Genomic DNA, 24,597 nt, shown 5'->3' with positions numbered 1-24,597 from the left:
TTGTGTCCCACGTCACCTTCAGTCCGCTCAGAGCAGAGGAATAATTTCCATAGAGAGGAGGCTTTGCATCGTCAGCTGATCCTCCACTGAACTGAGAAGCTTTATAGTCCTGTGACTCCAACTCTGCAGGACTCAGACCCGTCAGTCCACCACAACCACCATGACTCTCATCACCCTCCTCATCTGCACGCTGGCCTGCTGCAGCTTCACAGGTTCAGTCACTCAGCAACATTTCAGACGTGATGCGCTGCCTGTTCTCTCTCTTCAACCTCCGCTGATTAATGTATCATTTGTGTTTGTGTGCAGGATGCAGCGGCCAAGTGACTGTGACTCAGCCTCCAGTCGTGACATTTACTCCAGGATCCACTGTCACACTGACCTGTAAAACCAACCCCAGTGTTTATAGGTCTGGTTCTAATGAATACATGTCCTGGTACCAGCAGAAACCCGGACAGGCTCCACAGCTCCTAATATACAGGGTCAGCAGTATACAATCAGGAACACCAGCTCGGTTTAGTGGCAGTGGAAGCAGCTCTGACTTCTCTTTGACCATCAGTGGAGTTCAGAGTGAAGATGCAGCAGTTTACTACTGTCAGAGTTACCATAGCGGGTATGTGTTCACACAGTGATTTAGAGCCGTACAAAAACCTCCCTCAGTTTGACTGAAGTGAAACTGGTCTGCTGCAGCTGCACAGAGAATAACTGGTCCAGTGAACACAACACAAGTCTTCAAGCAGAGCGACAATGAAGCTAAACACAACTGAAACAAACTCACAGTTTTAAATGTTCAGAAATCTCCAAACACGGCCCCATGAAACCAACTTTGTCATTTTAGATTTTTAGTTGAAGACTAGAACATCTAAATGTGTGTAAGATGAGCCGGTCGTGGTGGTGGGGTGGGGGGTGGGGGGGGTGAACTTAAACTTTACTACTTCACTATCATTTACGTGGATGCACAGGTCTGCAATTTTTTAATTTTGACTATATACTATTTTTTGGAAGATTGTAATGATGTGGTTCATGTGTGTCTTTGTAGGGGGGTGTTTGGGTCAATGTAGGCTCCCCAGGTCCCTTTTGTCTGAGGCCCCTAAAGTCCCTTGAAACGCCCCTGGAGTCCCACAAATGAGTTTTCATGGTGATTCTCTGGCGGAGCAGTGAACGCTGCGTTGACCGGCCCAGTTGCACGTGTTGTAAACGGAGCTGTATCGTGAAAAACCTGCCTCAACTAGCTGCTCTACAGAATGAGTTCTAACAGAAAACTACAATAAACACAGAGAATATATACAATGTATTATAAAACACATTGAGCTCATACAACCAGCACATCCTGCAAGTTTAAAACCAGAATAATCTGAAAATTGTTGTTATTTATCAATTTCATTTGATGACTAAATGTTTCCAGATATTTATTTATTGACTTTAATTGTCATTTAGATTCTGTTACACTTCATCAAAAAGTGATATGATGATTATAATAATCACACATTCTAAAGTGTATAACCATTATGCACTCACACATCAGAACATGGATGGAACAGAATATCTAATTAACTCTTATGCTAAATGTGTTATTTCCCTTCAATTTCTCAGGTTTTATTATAAACTTTTACTTCTGTCAATGATTGACAATAATATGAATTATGAGGAAAGTCCTACAAACTACTAATGTGATACTTTTGTGATTTTCATCACTTTTTTCAATGTTCAACTCAGAAGTCAGGAACATGGTTTTCATGCAGATCCACACAAGATAAATTACTATCTAAGTAGAAGTAAAACAAAGATTTACATTAATATTATTTGCCGCAGAAGAATAAAACAAAAGCAAATGTTGGTGATGATATATTTTATTTTAGTAAAGACAAAATAGAAATGTTAAAAACAAATGACATGAGAACATGAAATATTTATTCTTGTTTCTTAAGTTGCACAATACAGCATTGGACTGTCATAATGAGTTGAAGAAAAGACATGAAGACATGCAGAGCTGCAGTAGAACACATGTAAATCAAACGGACCCACAGTAGAGCACAATGACTCCACCCAGTCGTCTCTCTACTCCGAGCAGAGGTCAGGGTCCAGGGTTTGAGCGACAGGGCTCTGTCCGTTCAGACTGGCCTCACAGCTCACTGAGCCCGCCTTCCTCCACTGCTCTGCAGGGAGGCTCATGGTGCTGCTCCAGCTGTAGTGGCCGGTTCCCCCCAGGACCCCCAGGCTGTGAGACACCCCTGAGGACCTGCTGCTGCCCCCCACCTTCCAGCCCAGGTTCCAGGCTGAGGGAAAGCCCCCACTGGCCATACACACCAGAGTGGCAGTGCCCTGCTTCAGCTCTTCACTGGAGGGGGGGAGGAGGGTCAGGGTGGGCCGCACCACACCCACTGGAGGAGAGAGAGGGGAGAAAAGACAAAGGGATGAGGATGAAGCAAAATGACAGATTTCTCGTACGTTATCAAATGAAGCAGAAGAACTTCTACTGTTGAACATCATTCACTCAGTGTCAGACCATCAGCCGCAGGGTTCAAGTGTCAATGTGGCTGAGAAGGTTCACTGATAATGATTCTTGATGATTATTGAGGACGTCTTCACGTCTGTTTCTCAACGTGTGACAGTGAAGAACTCGTCCCTGAGATGATTTTCTTCTGTTTAAACTCACAGAGCTGAAACACTGGTGTGAAAACAGTTCAAACATTTAACGTCTATTTCTTTCACTTCCTTTTCACCACATGAAGCGTGAATACAAAGCTGAGCTGCATCTACTGATAAAATCCTGTTTGTGTTCAACATCTGATTTTTGTGCCAAATTATGTTTGATTAATTCAAACTAAACATTTTTAAACAGTTTATGATTTAGCTTGAAGCTTGAGCAAATTCTGTGTTAAAACATTTTAAACATGTGAATAAAAATCATCATTGTACATGAAAATAGATGACACATTAGTTTATAGTATGTTTTTATTAATATATAAATCTACATAAACTGATTTCGACCAATAAATATTGATCTGCATTTCTTTTTCTCAGGATATGAGATTACCTTAAATTGATAAAAATTCAACAAAATTATCAGCCAGTCAATATCTGAACTTGTTCGAATTCTTGTTCATTGCTTGATAAAAGTGATAAATGCACAGAGTAAAAATCTCTGGTACTTACAGTCAATGTTGATTTTGGTTGCTCCACCGAAAGTCCACCACAGTGATACAGACTCATTAGGTGCTCGTACAAAAACCTCCTGCACCGTGAACAACAGTCTGTCCACTGAAGACTCACTTTTTACTGGTTAAACTACACAATTTGCACTGAATATTTATATTGAGCTACTGTGGCTGGAGAATTTATCTAGATTCAGTAATTAAAATAAAAAAAAAAATAAAAAAAAATAGCATTGAATCACAAAAGTTGATTTAACTTTGTCATGAATTAATATTTTGAACCATAGTTTGAAATCATTTGAAAGCTGTAAAACAAATAGGAAGCTTCAAAATAATTAAAATAAGAAGCTTTTAAAATTATATTGTACGTCTACTCACTCTGTAATGCAATGGAATGAAATACACAAATTTGCATCAATGAAAGTGACACAATTTGAATCCAGATGCTGACGACCCTCAATTCTGCTTTTACATATTTAGTGTAAATCCAAACAGCAACGCTCCTGAGTTTGTGTCCCACGTCACCTTCAGTCCGCTCAGAGCAGAGGAATCATTTCCATAGAGAGGAGGCTTTGCATCGTCAGCTGATCCTCCACTGAACTGAGAAGCTTTATAGTCCTGTGACTCCAACTCTGCAGGACTCAGACCCGTCAGTCCACCACAACCACCATGACTCTCATCACCCTCCTCATCTGGACGCTGGCCTGCTGCAGCTTCACAGGTTCAGTCACTCAGCAACATTTCAGACGTGATGCGCTGCCTGTTCTCTCTCTTCACCTCCGCTGATTAATATATGATTTGTGTTTGTTTGCAGGATGCAGCGGCCAGGTGACTGTGACTCAGCCTCCAGTCTTGACATTTACTCCAGGATCCACTGTCACGCTAACCTGTAAAACCAACCCCAGTGTTTATAGGGATAGTGATGGTGATCATATGTCCTGGTACCAGCAGAAACCTGGACAGATTCCCAAGCTTCTTATACACTCAGCATCAACTCTATATTCAGGAACTCCTTCTCGATTCAGTGGCAGTGGCTCTGGTTCTAGCTTCACCTTAACCATCAGCGGTGTTCAGGCTGAAGATGTCGGAGATTATTACTGTCAGAGCTTCCATTATTTAAGCGGAGCATATGTGTTCACACAGTGATTTAAAGCCGTACAAAAACCTCCCTCAGGTTGACTGAAGTGAAACTGGTCTGCTGCAGCTGCACAGAGAATAACTGGTCCAGTGAACACAACACAAATCTTTAAACAGAGCGACAATGAAGCTAAACACAACTGAAACAAACTCACAGTTTTAAATGTTCAGAAATCTCCAAACAAAGCCCCATGAAACCATCTTTGTCAAATTTATATTTTCTACTTTGTTTAATTGACTTTATTACTTCACTATCCTTTACGTGGATGCACAGGTGTGCTCTTTTTAAATTTTGACTATATGATACTTGTTTGAAAATTATGTGATGTAGTTCATGTGTTTCTTTGTAGGCGGGTGTTTGGGTCAATGTAGGCTCCCCAGGTCCCTTTTGCCTGAGGCCCCTAAAGTCCCTTGAAACGCCCCTGGGGTCCCACAAATGGGTTTTCATGGTGATTCTCTGGCGGAGCAGTGAACGCTGCGTTGACCGGCCCAGTTGCACGTGTTGTAAACTGAGCTGTATCGTAAAAAACCTGCCTCAACTAGTTGCTCTTCAGAATGAGTTCTAACAGAAAACTACTATTAACACAGAGAATATATACGATGTATTATAAAACACATTGAGCTCATACAACCAGCACATCCTGCAAGTTTATAACCAAAATAATCAGAAAAAATTGTGGTTATTCATCAAATTCATTTGATGACTAAATGTTGCCAGATATTTATTTATTTAATTGTCATTTAGATTCTTTGACACTTGATAAATTAGTGATATGATGATTATTAGAATCACACATTCAAAAGTGTATTACCATTAAGCACTCACACATCAGAACATGGATGGAACAGAATATCGAATTAACTCTTATGTTAAATGTGTAACTAATTTCCCTTTAATTTTTAGGTTTCATTATAAACTTTTACTTCTGTCACTTATTGACAATAATATGAATTATGAGGAAAGTCCTACAAACTGCTAATGTGATACTTTTGTGATTTTCATCATTTTGTTCAATGTTCAACTCAGAAGTCAGAAACATGGTTTTCATGCAGATCCACACAAGAGAAATTACTGTCTAAGTAGAAGTAAAACACAGATTTACATTCATATATTTTGCAGCAGAAAAAAATAAAAACAGAATCAGATGTTAGTGATGATATATTTTATTTTAGTAAAGTAAAAACAGAAATGTGAAAAATAAATGACACGAGAACATGAAATATGTATTTCAAAAGTAGCACAATACAGCATTGGACTGTCATAATGAGTTGAAGAAAAGACATGAAGACATGCAGAGCTGCAGTAGAACACATGTAAATCAAACAGACCCACAGTAGAGCACAATGACTCCACCCGGTCGTCTCTCTACTCCGAGCAGAGGTCAGGGTCCAGGGTTTGAGCGACAGGGCTCTGTCCGTTCAGACTGGCCTCACAGCTCACTGAGCCCGCCTTCCTCCACTGCTCTGCAGGGAGGCTCATGGTGCTGCTCCAGCTGTAGTGGCCGCCCCCCCCCAGGACTCCCGGGCTGTGAGACACCCCTGAGGACCAACCGTTGCACCCCACCTTCCAGCCCAGGCTCCAGGCTGAGGGGAAGCCCCCGCTGGCCATACACACCAGAGTGGCAGTGCCCTGCTCCAGCTCTTCACTGGAGGGGGGGAGGAGGGTCAGGGTGGGCCGCACCACACCCACTGGAGGAGAGAGAGGGGAGAAAAGACAAAGGGATGAGGATGAAGGAAAATGACATACAGGGGATTTCTTGTATGTTATAAAATGAAACAGAAGAACTTCTACTGTTGAACATCATTCACTCAGTGTCAGACCATCAGCCGCAGGGTTCAAGTGTCAATGTGGCTGAGAAGTTTCACTGATAATGATTCTTGATGATTATTGAGGACGTCTTCACGTCTGTTTCTCAACGTGTGAAAGTGAAGAACTGGTCCCTGAGATGATTTTCTTCTGTTTAAACTCACAGAGCTGAAACACTGGTGTGAAAACAGTTCAAACCTTTGTCGTCTGTTTCTTTCACTTCCTTTTCACCACATGAAGCGTGAACACAAAGCTGAGCTGCATCTACTGATAAAATCCTGTTTGTTCTCAACATCTGATTTTTTTCAAAAAATATGTTTGATAAATTCAAACTAAACATTTTAAAACAGTTTATGATTTAGTTTGAAGCTTGAGCAAATTCTATTCCAAAATGTTTTAAACATGTGAGTAAAAATCATCATTGTACATGAAAATAGATTAAATATTTGTAATAGTATGTTTCTATAAATGTATGAATATACATAAAATTATTACAACCAATAAATATTTATCTGCATTTCTTTTTCTCAGGATATGAGATTACCTTAGATTGATAAAAATTCAACAAAATTATCAGCCAGTCAATATCTGAACTTGATCAAATATTTGTTCATTATTTGATAAAAGTTATAAATGCACAAAGTAAAAATCTCTTGTACTTACAGTCAATGTTGAGTTTGGTTCCTCCACCGAAAGTCCACCACAGTGATACAGACTCATTAGGTGCTCGTACAAAAACCTCCTGCACCGTGAACAACAGTCTGTCCACTGAAGAGTCACTTTTTTCCCTAAAACTCCACAATTTACACTTAATATTTATCTTGAGCTACTATGTCTTGAACTTTCCTCAAGATTTCATAATTAAAATAAAAAATAAAACATAAAATTGTTACTTCTTAACATTGAGAGAAAAGCTGATTTAACTTTGTCATGAATTAATATTTCAAAAAAGAGTTTCACATCAATTGAAAGCTGTAAGACAAACAGGATGCTTCAAAAGAATTAAAACAAAATGTTTTGAAAATTCTAATAGAAATCTACTCACTCTGTTATTCAAGGGGAATGAAATACAAATATTTGCATCAATGAAAGTGACCCAATTTGAATCCAGATGTTGACGACCCTCATTTCTGCTTCTTCATATTTAGTGTAAATCCAAACAGCAACGCTCCTGAGTTTGTGTCCCACGTCACCTTCAGTCCGCTCAGAGCAGAGGAATCATTTCCATAGAGAGGAGGCTTTGCATCGTCAGCTGATCCTCCACTGAACTGAGAAGCTTTATAGTCCTGTGACTCCAACTCTGCAGGACTCAGACCCGTCAGTCCACCACAACCACCATGACTCTCATCACCCTCCTCATCTGGACGCTGGCCTGCTGCAGCTTCACAGGTTCAGTCACTCAGCAACATTTCAGACGTGATGCGCTGCCTGTTCTCTCTCTTCACCTCCGCTGATTAATGTATGATTTGTGTTTGTGTGCAGGATGCAGCGGCCAGGTGACTGTGACTCAGCCTCCAGTCGTGACATTTACTCCAGGATCCACTGTCACACTGACCTGTAAAACCAACCCCAGTGTTTATAACAATGATTTTATGTCCTGGTACCAGCAGAAACCTGGACAGGCTCCACAGCTCCTAATATACAGGGTGAGCACAATCCAATCAGGAACACCAGCTGGGTTTAGTGGCAGTGGAAGCAGCTCTGACTTCTCTTTGACCATCAGTGGAGTTCAGAGTGAAGATGCAGCAGTTTACTACTGTCAGAGCGTCCATGTAGTAAGCGGAGCAGAAGTGTTCACACAGTGATTTACAGTCGTACAAAAACCTCCCTCAGTCAGACGCAGAGACATGAGCTGTTACAGCAGGAAGAGATTGGGACACAGACCAGTGAACATAGAGACTGACAGTAACCTCACCAAGCACAACAGACACAATCACACACTTTCAGACCTAAGATGAAGCTCTTCAAAAGTTTGTTTTACTCACTACATCACTTTACTCCTACAAATCAATGACCCGTTTGTAATATTTAAATATCAATTCACCTCAAGCTTTGCTTATTCTCTTATTTTCCACAGGAGTTTCAGTAGAATATTTCTAAGTTTGTACAAAATAGATTTTGTCAAGTGCAGTATTTGCAGTAAATAAATTCATGATGCATTTGTAGTATACTCAAGAATACTACATGGAGCAAGGTGCATTCCATAGGCTGTATAATTCTTCATATATATTGTTTATAGACTGCATATATATTTGTATTGATTGTTTTAAACTCTTTATTTTTTATATAGACTTTGAACATATTTAAATAGACTGTATATGAATATATTATTGATATATTCAGAATCAGAATCAGAATCAGAATGTATTTATTGGCAAGTAGGTTTATACCTACCTGGAATTTGCTCTGGTTTTTGGTGCATACAATGAACATAGAAACATAAAAACACAATCAATACTACAGACATAAGAAAAAAACAATGTATAAAATAAAAAGATATAAAAGATAAAAGATATACAAAGTAAAGTAAAAAGTAAAATGCAAAATGCAAAACAGGAGAGCAATGTCAATTTGCAACATGCAATGTAATGTGATATAATATAATATAATATAATATAATATAATATAATATAATATAATATAATATAATATAATATAATATAATATAATATAATATAATATAATATAATATAATATATGTTAACGTAACACATCCTTGAGGCGTGGGGGCGGGATAATAGTCCAAGTCAGGTGGGGGTCCCGGGCCTTGTTGATAAGGCCGACTGCAGCCGGGAAGAAGCTGGTCTTGTGGCTGAGGTTTTGGTCCTGATGCAGACCACAGAGGGAAGAACCTCGAAGTGTTTGTGACCCGGGTGGGAGGGATCGGCCACAATCTTACCTGCACGCCTCAGAGTCCTAGAGGCAAACAGGTCCTGCAGAGATGGCAGATTGCGGCCAATCACCTTCTTAGCAAAACGGATGATACGCTGCAGTCTGCCTTTGTCATTGGCAGTGGCAGCAGCGAACCAGATGGAGATGGAGGAGCTGAGGATGGACGCGATGATGCAGGTGTAGAAGTGCACCATCATTGTCTTTGGCAGGTTGAACTTCTTCAGCTGCAACAGGAAGTACATCCTCTGTTGAGCCTTTTTGGTGAGGGAGTTGATGTTCAGCTCCCACTTGAGGTCCTGGGAGATGATGGTGCTCAGGAAGCGGAAGGACTCTGCAGTGACGACTGGGGGGTCTCTCAGGGTGATGGGGGTGGGTGGGGCTGGGTTGCTTCTAAAGTCTACAACCATCTCCACTGTTTTCAAAGCATTGAGCACCAGGTTGTTCTGATCACACCAGGTCACAGATGGTCAATCTCCCACCTGTAGGCGGACTCATCCCCACCAGAGATGATCCCAATGAGGGTGGTGTTGCCCGCAAACTTAAGGAGTTTGACGGACTGGTGACAGGAGGTGCAGCTGTTGGTGTACAGGGAGAAGAGTAGAGGGGAAAAATCACAGCCTTGAGGGGAACCTCCAAAGGTGCTAATGGTCTTTGAGTCAGAGACATGCTTCCCCAGCCTCACGTGTTGCCTCCTGTCAGACAGAAAGTCTGTGATCCACCTGCAGGTGGAGTCCGGCACACTCAGCTGTAGAAGATCCGGAATGATGGTGTTGAAGGCAGACCCGAAGTCCACAAACAGGATCCTGGAGCAGGTTCCTGAGGAGTCCAGGTGCTGGAGGATGAAGTGAAGGGCCATGTTGACTGCATCGTCTGCAGACCTGTTGGCTCTGTAGGCAAACTGCAGGGGGTCCAGGAGAGGGTCAGTGATGGCTTTGAGGTTCATTATTATTATTATATATATTTTATATACAACATATATTAATCTGACAGTCAATAGAATGTATTTATTTCTATATAGACCTTATATATAATTATATAATAATCAGACTGTCTATACCTTCATATAGACAGTCAATTTAACTAAGGTCTCTTTAGGCTCATGATGCATTTTGCAGCTATTTTTATTCACATGGTTTTATCTTTATTAGCAGATGCAGTTTGTTAAATTTTAATGAAATTGACTTGTTAGCTTTATTTTTTTCACAAAGTATTCGTATGAGCCTGATACTCGTAAACTTCACTGTTACATTCACTCTGATTGATACTCAGAGTATTTTCTCAAAGGGTGAGAATACTTAAATAAATCAGAGGCCTGGGGTCACTGAGGTCAGATGACGGGTACTTACTTACTTCTTTCACTAATATCAGAGCTGCATGAAATGACTGAACAAAATCTGCCTCATTCCATGATGGAGTTATTGATGATGGTGAAGTGCCAGATGAGGGCAGTGTGCATCTACTTAGAGACATGAAGGGATATTCTTGAGGGAGAGAGTTACTCCCAGAGCAGCTTCCTGGCTTCAGTGTTCAGTCACAGTTGGATTTAGTTGAGGAAACGAAAACACTTGGTTAGATTTTGGAACATTTCTTGGTTTGGGATGAAATAGTCCATTAACAACAATCACATTCAAAGGTTTTCTGGTAAAAAGCCTTGAAGACAAACTTCTCCCATGTGTGCAGACCAGAACTTTTCAAAGTCAGACACAGAAGTGAAAGTTCCTTCATGTGATGTCCACATGTTCTCACTCAGCGTCACCTCTTCCTCTCAGTTTCATAAAGACAGGTGCACTCAAATGTATTTTGCATGAATTTTATGCATCGCTCCTCCTCAGAGTTAAAGTCACACAGAGTCTGAACATGAGATGAGCCTGAGGTGGTGGTGGTGGGGGGGCGTTGAACATATACTTTATTACTTCAATATCATTTACGTGGATGCACAGGTCTGCACTTTTATAATTTTGAAGATAAAATATTTGTTAACATTTTTGTTACTTCTGAACATTGAGAGACAACAAGTTGATTTAACTTAGTCATAAATTAATATTTTGTTGTAAGTTTGACATCATTTGAAAGCTGTAAAACAAACAGGATGCTTTAAAATAATTAAAAAAAAAGTTTATAAAAAATTCTGTTGTACGTTTACTCACTCTGTAATTCAAGGGGAATGAAATACACATATTTGCATCAATGAAAGTGACACAATTTGAATCCAGATGCTGACGACCCTCAATTGTGCTTCTTCATATTTAGTGTAAATCCAAACAGCAACGCTCCTGAGTTTGTGTCCCACGTCACCTTCAGTTCGCTCAGAGCAGAGGAATCATTTCCATAGAGAGGAGGCTTTGCATCGTCAGCTGATCCTCCACTGAACTGAGAAGCTTTATAGTCCTGTGACTCCAACTCTGCAGGACTCAGACCCGTCAGTCCACCACAACCACCATGACTCTCATCACCCTCCTCATCTGGACGCTGGCCTGCTGCAGCTTCACAGGTTCAGTCACTCAGCAACATTTCAGACGTGATGCGCTGCCTGTTCTCTCTCTTCACCTCCGCTGATTAATGTATGATTTGTGTTTGTGTGCAGGATGCAGCGGCCAAGTGACTGTGACTCAGCCTCCAGTCGTGACATTTACTCCAGGATCCACTGTCACACTGACCTGTAAAACCAACCCCAGTGTTTATAGGGATAGTGATGGTGATGAACATATGTACTGGTTCCAGCAGAAGCCTGGACAAACTCCGAAGCTTCTTATAAAGTATGCAACAAGTCTTATTACAGGAACTCCCCCTCGATTCAGTGGCAGTGGCTCTGGTTCTAGCTTCACCTTAACCATCAGCGGTGTTCTGGCTGAAGATGTCGGAGATTATTACTGTCAGAGTTATCATAGCGGGTATGTGTTCACACAGTGATTTAGAGCCGTACAAAAACCTCCCTCAGTTTGACTGAAGTGAAACTGGTCTGCTGCAGCTGCACAGAGAATAACTGGTCCAGTGAACACAACACAAGTCTTCAAGCAGAGCGACAATGAAGCTAAACACAACTGAAACAAACTCACAGTTTTAAATGTTCAGAAATCTCCAAACAAAGCCCCATGAAAACCAACCTTTAGTTGAAACCTAAAACTTCTTAATGTCTGTGTCATATGAGAAGGGGGTGGGATGGGTTAACTTAAACTTTATTACTTCACTATCATTTACGTGGATGCACAGTTATGCACTTTTAATTTTGACTATATTATATTTGTTTGAAGATTGTAAAGATATGGTTCATGTGTTTCTTTGTAGGGGGGTGTTTGGGTCAATGTAGGCTCCCCAGGTCCCTTTTGCCTGAGGCCCCTAAAGTCCCTTGAAACGCCCCTGGAGTCCCACAATTGAGTTTTCATGGTGATTCTCTGGTGGAGCAGTGAACGCTGCGTTGACCGGCCCAGTTGCACGTGTGGTAAACGGAGCTGTATCGTAAAAAACCTGCCTCAACTAGTTGCTCTACAGAATGAGTTCTAACAGAAAACTACAATAAACACAGAGAATATATAAGATGTATTATAAAACACTTCAAGCTCATACAACCAGCACATCCTGCAAGTTTAACCTAGAATAATCAGATAATTATCAAATTCATTCGATGACTAAATGTTTCCAGATATTTATTTATCAACTTTAATTGTCATTTAGATTCTGTTACACTTCCTCAAATAGTGATATGATGATTATTATAATCACAAATTCAAAAGTGTATTACCATTAAAGGGACTCTTACCTTTGTTGCATTTTTACACTTTTTTTGGATAAGGTTAAATTGGTATTAATAAGGTAATGACACTCTAAAATGCAAGACAGACCCACCAGGAGTAAAAAAAAACAATTATTTCACTCTCATAATATTTAGTGAAAACTTCAACCAATAAAATTCTTCGGACCGAAGGACCTTATTGGCCGACAGACCTGTCTGTTTGCTGCATGGACATGCAGGTTTTCCGTCTGCTTGTGGCGCATTCGGGCCCGCGTCATCAAGGCATGTGAATGTAAATGTATATAACTTACCGAATCCATTGCTTTGGTAAACAAAAACTCACGTGCATGCGTGGAGGCAGTAGGTTGTAAGTCTGCTTGTAAATAAAGTTTCTTCAAAAAAACACCGCGGATGGGAACGAGGGGGTGGGGCATTGGAGGAAGGCGGGATGATTTGAATGTGCTGTAATTCTCAAATGCAACAAAGGTAAGAGTCCCTTTAAGCACTCACACATCAGAACATGGATGGAACAGAATATCTAATTAACTCTTATGCTGAATGTGTAATTTCCCGTTAATTTCTGAGGTTTCATTATAAACTTTTACTTGTGTCACTAACTGACAATAAAATGAATTATAAGGAATGTCCAATAAACTACTAACGTGATACTTTTGTGATTTTCATCATTTTGTTTAATGTTCAACTCAGAAGTCAGAAACATGGTTTTCATGCAGAACCACACAAGATAAATTACTGTCTAAGTAGAAGTAAAACACAGATTTACATTAATATCTTTTGCCGCAGAAAAAAATAACACAGAAGCAGATGTTGGTGATGATACATTTTATTTTAGTGTAGCCCTGTATAAAAATCACTAGGATACAGTGCCTAAAATTAATCTCAAAATAGCATAACAAATGTTGTATTAAAAGAGAAAGTTCCTGATAATTAGATAAGTTCATATTATTAAAAATAGTAGTTAAAATAAGGTTAAATATGGGATAAAATGTAATAAATATAATATGTACAGTTAAGAAGTTTAGCTATTTACAGTTAAAAAGTAAATCAATAAATAGATGTGTGGTTAAAAGGCTCTGTGATTGAGAAGACGAGAGACTTATTGATTTGAGTGCTTTTAATGTGCAATCTAACTTTTCTCAGTTGTGTGTGTCAATCATTCAGTTTCTGCATTTCTCATTGGGTAATAGCAAAGTCACAGCCAATCCAAGTCATCCGTCTTGGTATGGGGCGGGACATGAAGGGCAAGTAGTGGTTCAGCATGCTTTGAGCAGGTGGGTCAGAGAGAGAGATAGTTTCCAGAGTCCTGAAGAAGTGTTGTGCTGTGGGAAACATTTAAGAGGTATCTTCGAGGTCGACTACTCGTGGTCCTGATATTAACTCTTCTATGTAACCTGCCAAAGGAGACGGACGTCTGTGAAGAGAGAGAGAAACTGAGATTGCTGGTGGATGGACCCTGCTGTTTTCTTCTTACCTGGATTTTTATTGCTGTGTATGCTGCCTGTATTTGGATTGTGACTGCCATCATCACCCCTATCTGTGACATTACCCTATTGCTCCTCGTTTGGACCTGTGAGTATTGAACTGATTTGACAATGCACGTGCTTTTATTTTCTGCTCTTGGCTGAGTGAAGTGGCCATAACAGTTTTCAGGCCTCACCGCACCCGAACATCACTACAGGCCTGCAACTGAGTCTACAGTTTATTATTTCAGTTACCTTTCATATAACTGTTGTGCATTTATTTTGTTTTGTAAATATTTTACTTCCTGAGAGAGGAGCTCACAGCAATTTCATTTGTTTAATATTGTAAATAAACACCTGTGAAGGTTTTGACGTTTAAAATACAGTTGTGGTGGTCTTCAATATTAATTAGAGGAATTTAAATAAACATGAAATATTTATTCTTGTTTCAAAAGTAGTACAATAGAGCATTGGACTGTCATAACGAGTTGAAGAAAAGACATGAAGACATGCAGAGCTGCAGTAGAACACATGTAAATCAAACGGACCCACAGTAGAGCACAATGACTCCACCCGGTCGTCTCTCTACTCCGAGCAGAGGTCAGGGTCCAGGGTTTGAGCGACAGGGCTCTGTCCGTTCAGACTGGCCTCACAGCTCACTGAGCCCGCCTTCCTCCACTGCTCTGCAGGGAGGCTCATGGTGCTGCTCCAGCTGTAGTGGCCGCCCCCCCCCAGGACCCCCGGGCTCTAAGACAGCCCTGCGGATCTGCTGCTGCCCCCCACCTTCCAGCCCAGGCTCCAGGCTGAGGGGAAGCCCCCGCTGGCCATACACACCAGAGTGGCAGTGCCCTGCTCCAGCTCTTCACTGGAGGGGGGGAGGAGGGTCAGGGTGGGCCGCACCACACCCACTGGAGGAGAGAGAGGGGAGAAAAGACAAAGGGATGAGGAAGAAGGAAAATGACGTACAGGTGATTTCTCGTACGTTATAAAATGAAACAGAAGAACTTCTACTGTTGAACATCATTCACTCAGTGTCAGACCATCAGCCGCAGGGTTCAAGTGTCAATGTGGCTGAGAAGGTTCACTGATAATGATTCTGGATGATTATTGAGGACGTCTTCACGTCTGTTTCTCAACGTGTGACAGTGAAGAACTCGTCCCTGAGATGATTTTCTTCTGTTTAAACTCACAGAGCTGAAAAACTGGTGTGAAAACAGTTCAAACTTTTAACGTCTGTTTCTTTCACTTCCTTTTCACCACATGAAGCGTGAACACAAAGCTGAGCTGCATCTACTGATAAAATCCTGTTGGTGTTCACGACAGATTTTTGTGCCAAATTATGTTTTATTAAACAGTTTATGATTTAGCTTGAAGCTTGAGCAAATTCTATGTTAAAACATTTTAAACATGTGAATAAAAATCATCATTGTACATGAAAATAGCTGAAACAATCGTTTATAGTATGTTTCTATGAATGTATTAATCTACATAAACTGATTTCGACCAATAAATATTGATCTGCATTTCTTTTTCTCAGGATATGAGATTACCTTAAATTGATAAAAATTCAACAAAATTATCAGCCAGTCAATCTCTGAACTTGATCGAATTCTTGTTCATTACTTGATAAAAATGATAAATGCACAAAGTAAAAATCTCTGGTACTTACAGTCAATGTTGAGTTTGGTTCCTCCACCGAAAGTCCACCAGAGTGATACAGACTCATTAGGTGCTCGTACAAAAACCTCCTGCACCGTGAACAACAGTCTGTCCACTGAAGACTCACTTTTTACTGGTAAAACTACACAATTTACACTGAATATTTATATTGAGCTAAAGTGGTTGGAAATGTAATGAAGATTTAATAATAAAAAAATATATAATTGTTAACATTTTTGTTACCTCTTCACATTGAGAGAAAGATGTTGATTAAACTTTGTCATGAATTAAGATTTCGAAAAAAAAATAGTTTGACATCTTTTGAAAGCTGTAAAACAAACAGGATGCTTCAAAAGAATTAAAACAAAATATTTTGAATTTTTTTTTTTAACTTTTACTCACTCTGTAATTCAAGGGGAATGAAATACACATATTTGCATCAATAAAAGTGACACAATTTGAATCCAGATGCTGAACACCCTCAATTCTGCTTCTTCATATTTAGTGTAAATCCAAACAGCAACGCTCCTGAGTTTGTGTCCCACGTCACCTTCAGTCCGCTCAGAGCAGAGGAATAATTTCCATAGAGAGGAGGCTTTGCATCGTCAGCTGATCCTCCACTGAACTGAGAAGCTTTATAGTCCTGTGACTCCAACTCTGCAGGACTCAGACCCGTCAGTCCACCACAACCACCATGACTCTCATCACCCTCCTCATCTGGACGCTGGCCTGCTGCAGCTTCACAGGTTCAGTCACTCAGCAACATTTCAGACGTGATGCTCTGCCTGTTCTCTCTCTTCACCTCCGCTGATTAATGTATGATTTGTGTTTGTGTGCAGGATGCAGCGGCCAGATGACTGTGACTCAGCCTCCAGCCGTGACATTTACTCCAGGATCCACTGTCATGCTGACCTGTAAAACCAACCCCAGTGTTGCTAGCACTAGTTTTTTGTCCTGGTACCAGCAGAAACCTGGGCAGGCTCCAAAGCTTTTTATATACTCAACATCAACTCTTAATACAGGAACTCCCCCTCGATGCAGTGGCTCTGGTTCTAGCTTCACCTTAACCATCAGCGGTGTTCAGGCTGAAGATGTTGGTGATTATTACTGTCTCGCTTATCTTAACAATGGAAAGTTCACACAGTGATTTAGAGCCGTACAAAAACCTCCCTCAGTTTGACTGAAGTGAAACTGGTCTGCTGCAGCTGCACAGAGAATAACTGGTCCAGTGAACACAACACAAGTCTTCAAGCAGAGCGGCAATGAAGCTAAACACAACTGAAAAATACTCACAGTTTTGAATGTTCAGAATTCTCCAATCAAAGCCCCATGAAACCATTTTTTTGTTTCAACCTAAAACGTCTTAATGTATGTCAGATGAGGAGGGGGTGGGATGGGTTAACTTAAACCTCATTACTTCACTATCATTAACGTGGATGCACAGGTCTGCACTTTTTAAATTTTGACTATATAATATTTGTTTGAAGATTGTAATGATGTGGTTCATGTGTTTCTTTGTAGGGGGTTGTGTGGGTCAATGTTGGCTCCCCAGGTCCCTTTTGCCTGAGGCCCCTAAAGTCCCTTGAAACGCCCCTGGAGTCCCACAAAAGAGTTTTCATTGTGATTCTCTGGCGGAGCAGTGAACGCTGCGTTGACCGGCTCAGTTGCACGTGTTGTAAACGGAGCTGTATCATACAAAACCTGCCTCAACTAGTTGCTCTACAGATTGAGTTCTAACAGAAAACTACAATAAACACAGAGACTATATACGATGTATTATAAAACACATTGAGCTCATACAACCAGCACATCCTGTAAATTTAAAACCAGAATAATCTGAAACAATTGTGGTTATTTATCAAATTCATTTGATGATTAGCTGTTGCCAGATATTTATTTATCGACTTCATTTAGAGTCTATTACACTTCATCAAATTGTGATATGATGATTATTATAATCACACCTCAAAAGGGTATTACCATTAAGCACTCACACATTAGAACATGGATGAAACAGAATATCTTATCAACTCTTATGCTAAATGTGTTATTTCCCTTTAATTTCTCACATTCCATTATAAGCTTTTACTTCTGTCACTTATTGACAAAAATATGAATTATGAGGAAAGTCCTACAAACTACTAATGTGATACTTTTGTGATTTTCATAATTTTGTTCAATTTTCAACTCAGAAGTCAGAAACACGGTTTTCATGCAGATCAACACAAGAGAAATTAGTGTCTAAGTAGAAGTAAAACACAGATTTACATTAATATATTTTACTGCAGTAAAAATTAAACGGAAGCAGATGTTGGTGATGATATATTTTATTTTAGTAAAGTAAAATTGGAAAGGGGAAAAACAATTGACATTACAAGGTGAAATATTTATTCTTGCCTGAAACATAGCACAATACAGCATTGGACTGTGAAAATGAGTTGAAGAAAAGACATGAAGAAATGCAGAGCTGCAGTAAAACACATGTAAATCAAATGGACCCACAGTAGAGCACAATGACTCCACCCGGTCGTCTCTCTACTCCGAGCAGAGGTCAGGGTCCAGGGTTTGAGCGACAGGGCTCTGTCCGTCCAGACTGGCCTCACAGCTCACTGAGCCCGCCTTCCTCCACTGTTCTGCAGGGAGGCTCATGGTGCTGCTCCAGCTGTAGTGGCCGGTTCCCCCCAGGACCCCCGGGCTGTGAGACACCCCTGAGGAACTGCTGCTGCACCCCACCTTCCAGCCCAGGCTCCAGGCTGAGGGGAAGCCCCCGCTGGCCATACACACCAGAGTGGCAGTGCCCTGCTCCAGCTCTTCACTGGAGGGGGGGAGGAGGGTCAGGGTGGGCCGCACCACACCCACTGGAGGAGAGAGAGGGGAGAAAAGACAAAGGGACGAAGATGAAGGAAAATTACGTACAGGTGATTTCTTGTAGGTTATCAAATGAAACAGAAGAACTTCTACTGTTGAACATCATTCACTCAGTGTCAGACCATCAGCCGCAGGGATCAAGTGTCAATGTGGCTGAGAAGGTTCACTGATAATGATTCTTGATGATTATTGAGGACGTCTTCACGTCTGTTTCTCAACGTGTGACAGTGAAGAACTCGTCCCTGAGAGGATTTTCTTCTGTTTAAACTCACAGAGCTGAAACACTGGTGTGAAAACAGTTCAAACCTTTAATGTCTGTTTCTTTCACTTCCTTTTCACCACATGAAGTGTGAACACAAAGCTGAGCTGCATCTACTGATAAAATCCTATTTGTGTTCAACATCAGATTTTTGTGCCAAAATGTGTTTGATCAATTCAAATTAAACATTTTTAAAGAGTTTATGATTTAGTCTGACGCCTGAGCAAATTCTATTTTAAATTTTTTTAAACATGTGAATAAAAATCAACATTGTACATGAAAATAGATGAAACTTTTGTAATAGTATGTTTCTATAAATGTATTAATCTACATAAATTGATTACGATAAATAAATATGTATCTGCATTTCTTTTTCTCAGGATATGAGATTTCCTCAGATTGATAAAAATTCAACAAAATTATCAGCCAGTCAATCTCTGAACTTGATCAAATTCTTGTTCATTATTTGATAAAAGTTACAAAATGCACAAAGTAAAAATCTCTGGTACTTACAGTCAATGTTGAGTTTGGTTCCTCCACCGAAAGTGTACCACAGTGATACAGACTCATTAGGTGCTCGTACAAAAACCTCCTGCACCGTGAACAACAGTCTGTCCACTGAGGAGTCACTTTTTTTTGGGTTAAACTACACAATTTACACTGAATATTTATATGGAGCTAATGTGGCTTGAAATTTCCTCAAGATTTCATAATTAAAATAAAAAATAAAACATAAAATTGTTACTTCTTAACATTGAGAGAAAAAAGCTGATTTAACTTTGTCATGAATTTATATTTCAAAAAAGAGTTACACATCAATTGAAAGCTGTAAGACAAACAGGATGCTTCAAAAGAATTAAAACAAGATGTTTTGAAAATTCTAATATAAATCTACTTTGCATCAATGAAAGTGACACAATTTGAATCCAGATGCTGACGACCCTCAATTCTGCTTCTTCATATTTAGTGTAAATCCAAACAGCAACACTCCTGAGTTTGTGTCCCACGTCACCTTCAGTCCGCTCAGAGCAGAGGAATCATTTCCATAGAGAGGAGGCTTTGCATCGTCAGCTGATCCTCCACTGAGCTGAGAAGCTTTATAGTCCTGTGACTCCAACTCTGCAGGACTCAGACCCGTCAGTCCACCACAACCACCATGACTCTCATCACCCTCCTCATCTGGACGCTGGCCTGCTGCAGCTTCACAGGTTCAGTCACTCAGCAACATTTCAGACGTGATGCGCTGCCTGTTCTCTCTCTTCACCTCCGCTGATTAATGTATGATTTGTGTATGTGTGCAGGATGCAGCGGCGAGATGACTGTGACTCAGCCTCCAGTCGTGACATTTACTCCAGGATCCACTGTCACACTGACCTGTAAAACCAACCCCAATATTGCTAACGCTTATCATATGTCCTGGTACCAGCAGAAACCTGGACCGGCTCCCAAGCTTCTTATATACTATACATCAACTCTTAATACAGGAACTCCCTCTCGATTCAGTGGCAGTGGCTCTGGTTCTAGCTTCACCTTAACCATCAGCAGTGTTCAGGCTGAAGATGTTGGAGATTATTACTGCGTCGGTGGTGTTGGCGATGGAAAGTTCACACAGTGATTTAGAGCCGTACAAAAACCTCCCTCAGTTTGACTGAAGTGAAACTCGTCTGCTGCAGCTGCACAGAGAATAACTGGTCCAGTGAACACAACACAAGTCTTCAAGCAGAGCGACAATGAAGCTAAACACAACTGAAACAAACTCACAGTTTTAAATGTTCAGAAATCTCCAAACAAAGCCCCATGAAACCAATGTTGCCATTTTTGATTTTCAGTTCAAGATACTTTTTTAATTTTGACTTTGTAATATTTGTTGGAAGATTGTAGTGATGTGGTTCATGTGTTTCTTTGTAGGGGGGTTTTTGGGTCAATGTAGGCTCCCCAGGTCCCTTTTGCCTGAGGCCCCTAAAGTCCCTTGAAACGCCCCTGGAGTCCCACAAATGAGTTTTCATGGTGATTCTCTGGCGGAGCAGTGAACGCTGCGTTGACCGACCCAGTTGCACGTGTTGTAAACAGAGCTGTATCGTGAAAAACCTGCCTCAACTAGTTGCTCTACAGAATGAGTTCTAACAGAAAACTACAATAAACACAGAGAATATATACAATGTATTACAAAAAACATTAAGCTCATACAACCAGCACATCCTGCAAGTTTAAAACCAGAATAATCAGAAATTTGTGGTTATTTTTAATTTTAATTTGATGACTTAATGTTGCCAGATATTTATTAATCAACTTTAATTGTCATTTAGTCTCTGTTACACTTCATCAAGTATTTATATGATGATTATTATAACCACACATTCAAACGTGTATTACCATTAAGCACTCAGATCACAACATGGATGGAACAGAATATCTAATTAACTCTTATGCTAAATATGTAATTTACATTTAATTTCTCAGGTTTCATTATAAACTTTTACTTCTGTCACTTATTGACAATAATATAAATTATGAGGAAAGTCCTACTAACTACTAATGTGATACTTTTGTGACTTTCATCATTTTGTTCAAGGTTCAACTCACAAGTCAGAAACATGGTTTTCATGCAGATCAACACAAGATAAATTACTGTCTAAGTAGAAGTAAAACACAGATTTACATTAATATCTTTTGCAGCAGAAAAAAATTAACACAGAAGCAGGTGTTAGCGATGATATATTTTATTTTAGTGAAGTGAAATTAGAAATGTGAAAAACCACTGACATGAGAACATGAAATATTTATTCTTGTTTCTAAAGAAGCACAATACATCATTGGACTGTCAAAATGAGTTGAAGAAAAGACATGAAGACATGCAGAGCTGCAGTAGAACACATGTAAATCAAACGGACCCACAGTAGAGCACAATGACTCCACCCGGTCGTCTCTCTACTCCGAGCAGAGGTCAGGGTCCAGGGTTTGAGCGACAGGGCTCTGTCCGTCCAGACTGGCCTCACAGCTCACTGAGCCCGCCTTCCTCCACTTCTCTGCAGGGAGGCTCATGGTGCTGGTCCAGCTGTACTGGCCCCCCCCCCCCAGAACCCCCGGGCTGTGAGACACCCCTGAGGACCTGATGCTGCCCCCCACCTTCCAGCCCAGGCTCCATGCTGAGGGGAAGCCCCCGCTGGCCATACACACCAGAGTGACACTGTCCTGCTTCAGCTCTTCACTGGAGGGGGGGAGGAGGGTCAGGGTGGGCCGCACCACACCCACTGGAGGAGAGAGAGGGGAGAAAAGACAAAGGGATGAGGATGAAGGAAAATTACATACAGGTGATTTCTCACATGTTATCAAATGAAACAGAAGAACTTCTACTGTTGAACATCATTCACTCAGTGTCAGACCATCAGCCGCAGGGTTCAAGTGTCAATGTGGCTGAGAAGGTTCACTGATAATGATTCTTGATGATTATTGAGGTCGTCTTCACGTCTGTTTCTCAACGTGTGACAGTGAAGAACTTGTCCCTGAGATGATTTTCTTCTGTTTAAACTCACAGAGCTGAAACAATGGTGTGAAAACAGTTCAAACCTTTAACGTTTGTTTCTTTCACTTCCTTTTCACCACATGAAGCGTGAACAAAAAGCTGAGCTGCATCTACTGATAAAATCCTGTTTGTGTCCAACATCTGATTTTTGTGCCGAAATATGTTTGATCAATTAAAACGTTTTTAAACAATTTATAATGTAGTTTGAAACTTGAGCAAATTCTATTTTAAAACGTTTTAAACATGAAATCAAAAATCGACATTTTACATGAAAATAGACGAGACATTTGTTTAAGTATGTTTCTATAAATGTATTAATCTACATGAATTGATTGCGATCAATAAATATTTATCTGCATTTCTTTTTCTCAGGATATGAGATTACCTTAGATTGATAAAAATTCAACAAAATTATCGGCCAGTCAATCTCTGAACTTGATGAAATTTTTGTTCATTATTAGATAAAAGTTAGAAATGCACAAATTATAAATCTCTGGTACTTACAGTTACTGACGAGTTTGGTTCCTCCACCGAAAGTCCACCACAGTGATACAGACTCATTAGGTGCTCGTACAAAAACCTCCTGCACCGTGAACAACAGTCTGTCCACTGAAGACTAACTTTTTACTGGTTAAACTACACAATTGACACTGAATATTTATATTGAGCTACTGTGGCTGGAAAATGTATCTAGATTTAGTAATTAAAATAAAAAATTAAAAAATTGTTACTTCTTAACATTGAGAGAAAAAAAGTTGATTTAACTTTGTCATGAATTAATATTTCAAAAAATAGTTTGAAACCATTTGAAAGCTGTAAAACAAACAGGATGCTTCAAAATAATTAAAACAAAATATTTTTAAAATTTAATTGTAGGTCTACTCACTCTGTAATTCAAGGGGAATGAAATACACATATTTGCATCAATGAAAGTGACACAATTTGAATCCAGATGCTGATGACAATCAATTCTGCTTCTTCATATTTAGTGTAAATCCAAACAGCAACTCTCCTGAGTTTGTATCCCACGTCACCTTCAGTCCGCTCAGAGCAGAGGAATCATTTCCATAGAGAGGAGGCTTTGCATCGTCAGCTGATCCTCCACTGAACTGAGAAGCTTTATAGTCCTGGGACTCCAACTCTGCAGGACTCAGACCCGTCAGTCCACCACAACCACCATGACGCTCATCACCCTCCTCATCTGGACGCTGGCCTGCTGCAGCTTCACAGGTTCAGTCACTCAGCAACATTTCAGACGTGATGCGCTGCCTGTTCTCTCTCCTCACCTCTGCTGATTAATGTATGATTTGTGTTTGTGTGCAGGATGCAGCGGCCAGGTGACTGTGACTCAGCCTCCAGTCGTGACATTTACTCCAGGATCCACTGTCACACTGACCTGTAAAACCAACCCCAGTGTTTATAGGAATAGTAATGGTGATTATATGTTCTGGTACCAGCAGAAACCTGGACAGGCTCCCAAGCTTCTTATAAAGTATGCATCCACTCTTAATTCAGGAACTCCCTCTCGATTCAGTGGCAGTGGCTCTGGTTCTAGCTTCACCTTAACAATCAGTGGAGTTCAGAGTGAAGATGCAGAAGTTTACTACTGTCTGGGCCACCATGAAGTAAACGGAGCAGATGTGTTCACACAGTGATTTACAGTCGTACAAAAACCTCCCTCAGTCAGACGCAGAGACATGAGCTGTTACAGCAGGAAGAGAGTGGGACACAGACCAGTGAACACAGAGACTGACAGTAACCTCACCAAGCACAACAGACACAATCACACACTTTCAGACCTAAGATGAAGCTCTTCAAAAGTTTGTTTTACTCACAGTTGGTACTGTGGAATATTTCTAAGTTTGAACAAAATATATTTTCTCAAGTAAAATATTTGCAGTAAGTAAATTCATGATGTTTTTGGAGTATACACAATAATCCTACATTGAGCAAGGTGCATTCCATAGGCTGTATACATCTTTATGTATATTGTTTGTGGACTCTATCTTTGTATTAACAGTTTTAAAAATATATGGAGAGCACATATATTTGTATTGATTGTTTGTAGATTATACATATTTTATATAGA

The 24,597-nt window shown here is 40.2% G+C and overlaps 1 pseudogene and 9 gene segments (V, D, J or C); 5 read left to right on the top strand and 5 right to left on the bottom strand.

Annotated features, from left to right (window-relative positions):
• The first annotated feature begins 64 nt into the window (after positions 1 to 64).
• Positions 65 to 629, top strand: LOC133015014 (Ig kappa chain V-VI region NQ2-6.1-like). The segment is given in 2 exon segments: positions 65 to 212; positions 307 to 629. Coding segments are annotated over 2 exon segments (375 nt in total).
• Positions 630 to 2,055: 1,426 nt separating this feature from the next.
• LOC133015013 (immunoglobulin lambda constant 1-like) lies at positions 2,056 to 3,567 on the bottom strand. The segment is given in 3 exon segments: positions 2,056 to 2,378; positions 3,154 to 3,232; positions 3,556 to 3,567. Coding segments are annotated over 3 exon segments (414 nt in total).
• Positions 3,568 to 3,638: 71 nt separating this feature from the next.
• On the top strand, positions 3,639 to 4,298 carry LOC133015012 (Ig kappa chain V region 120-like). The segment is given in 2 exon segments: positions 3,639 to 3,873; positions 3,967 to 4,298. Coding segments are annotated over 2 exon segments (384 nt in total).
• A 1,357-nt stretch (positions 4,299 to 5,655) lies between these two features.
• On the bottom strand, positions 5,656 to 7,224 carry LOC133015011 (immunoglobulin lambda constant 1-like). The segment is given in 3 exon segments: positions 5,656 to 5,978; positions 6,760 to 6,838; positions 7,219 to 7,224. Coding segments are annotated over 3 exon segments (408 nt in total).
• Positions 7,225 to 7,250: 26 nt separating this feature from the next.
• LOC133015009 (Ig kappa chain V region 4135-like) lies at positions 7,251 to 7,901 on the top strand. The segment is given in 2 exon segments: positions 7,251 to 7,485; positions 7,579 to 7,901. Coding segments are annotated over 2 exon segments (375 nt in total).
• A 3,415-nt stretch (positions 7,902 to 11,316) lies between these two features.
• LOC133015008 (immunoglobulin kappa variable 4-1-like) lies at positions 11,317 to 11,898 on the top strand. The segment is given in 2 exon segments: positions 11,317 to 11,479; positions 11,573 to 11,898. Coding segments are annotated over 2 exon segments (378 nt in total).
• A 2,886-nt stretch (positions 11,899 to 14,784) lies between these two features.
• LOC133015007 (immunoglobulin lambda constant 1-like) lies at positions 14,785 to 16,142 on the bottom strand (annotated as a pseudogene).
• Positions 16,143 to 18,260: 2,118 nt separating this feature from the next.
• LOC133016048 (immunoglobulin lambda constant 1-like) lies at positions 18,261 to 19,550 on the bottom strand (the record flags this gene model as incomplete). The annotated part of the segment is given in 2 exon segments: positions 18,261 to 18,716; positions 19,499 to 19,550. Coding segments are annotated over 2 exon segments (375 nt in total), but the record flags the coding sequence as incomplete, so codon positions are not given.
• A 2,363-nt stretch (positions 19,551 to 21,913) lies between these two features.
• LOC133015006 (immunoglobulin lambda constant 1-like) lies at positions 21,914 to 23,249 on the bottom strand. The segment is given in 3 exon segments: positions 21,914 to 22,236; positions 23,013 to 23,117; positions 23,240 to 23,249. Coding segments are annotated over 3 exon segments (438 nt in total).
• A 423-nt stretch (positions 23,250 to 23,672) lies between these two features.
• LOC133015005 (probable non-functional immunoglobulin kappa variable 6D-41) lies at positions 23,673 to 24,163 on the top strand. The segment is given in 2 exon segments: positions 23,673 to 23,738; positions 23,832 to 24,163. Coding segments are annotated over 2 exon segments (384 nt in total).
• The last annotated feature ends 434 nt before the right edge of the window (positions 24,164 to 24,597 follow it).

This window comes from Limanda limanda, chromosome 12, assembly GCF_963576545.1.
Source record: "Limanda limanda chromosome 12, fLimLim1.1, whole genome shotgun sequence".
NCBI lineage: Eukaryota > Metazoa > Chordata > Actinopteri > Pleuronectiformes > Pleuronectidae > Limanda > Limanda limanda.
Note: the sequence above shows the minus strand (reverse complement) of the source record. Positions and strands in the feature narration are given on the sequence as shown.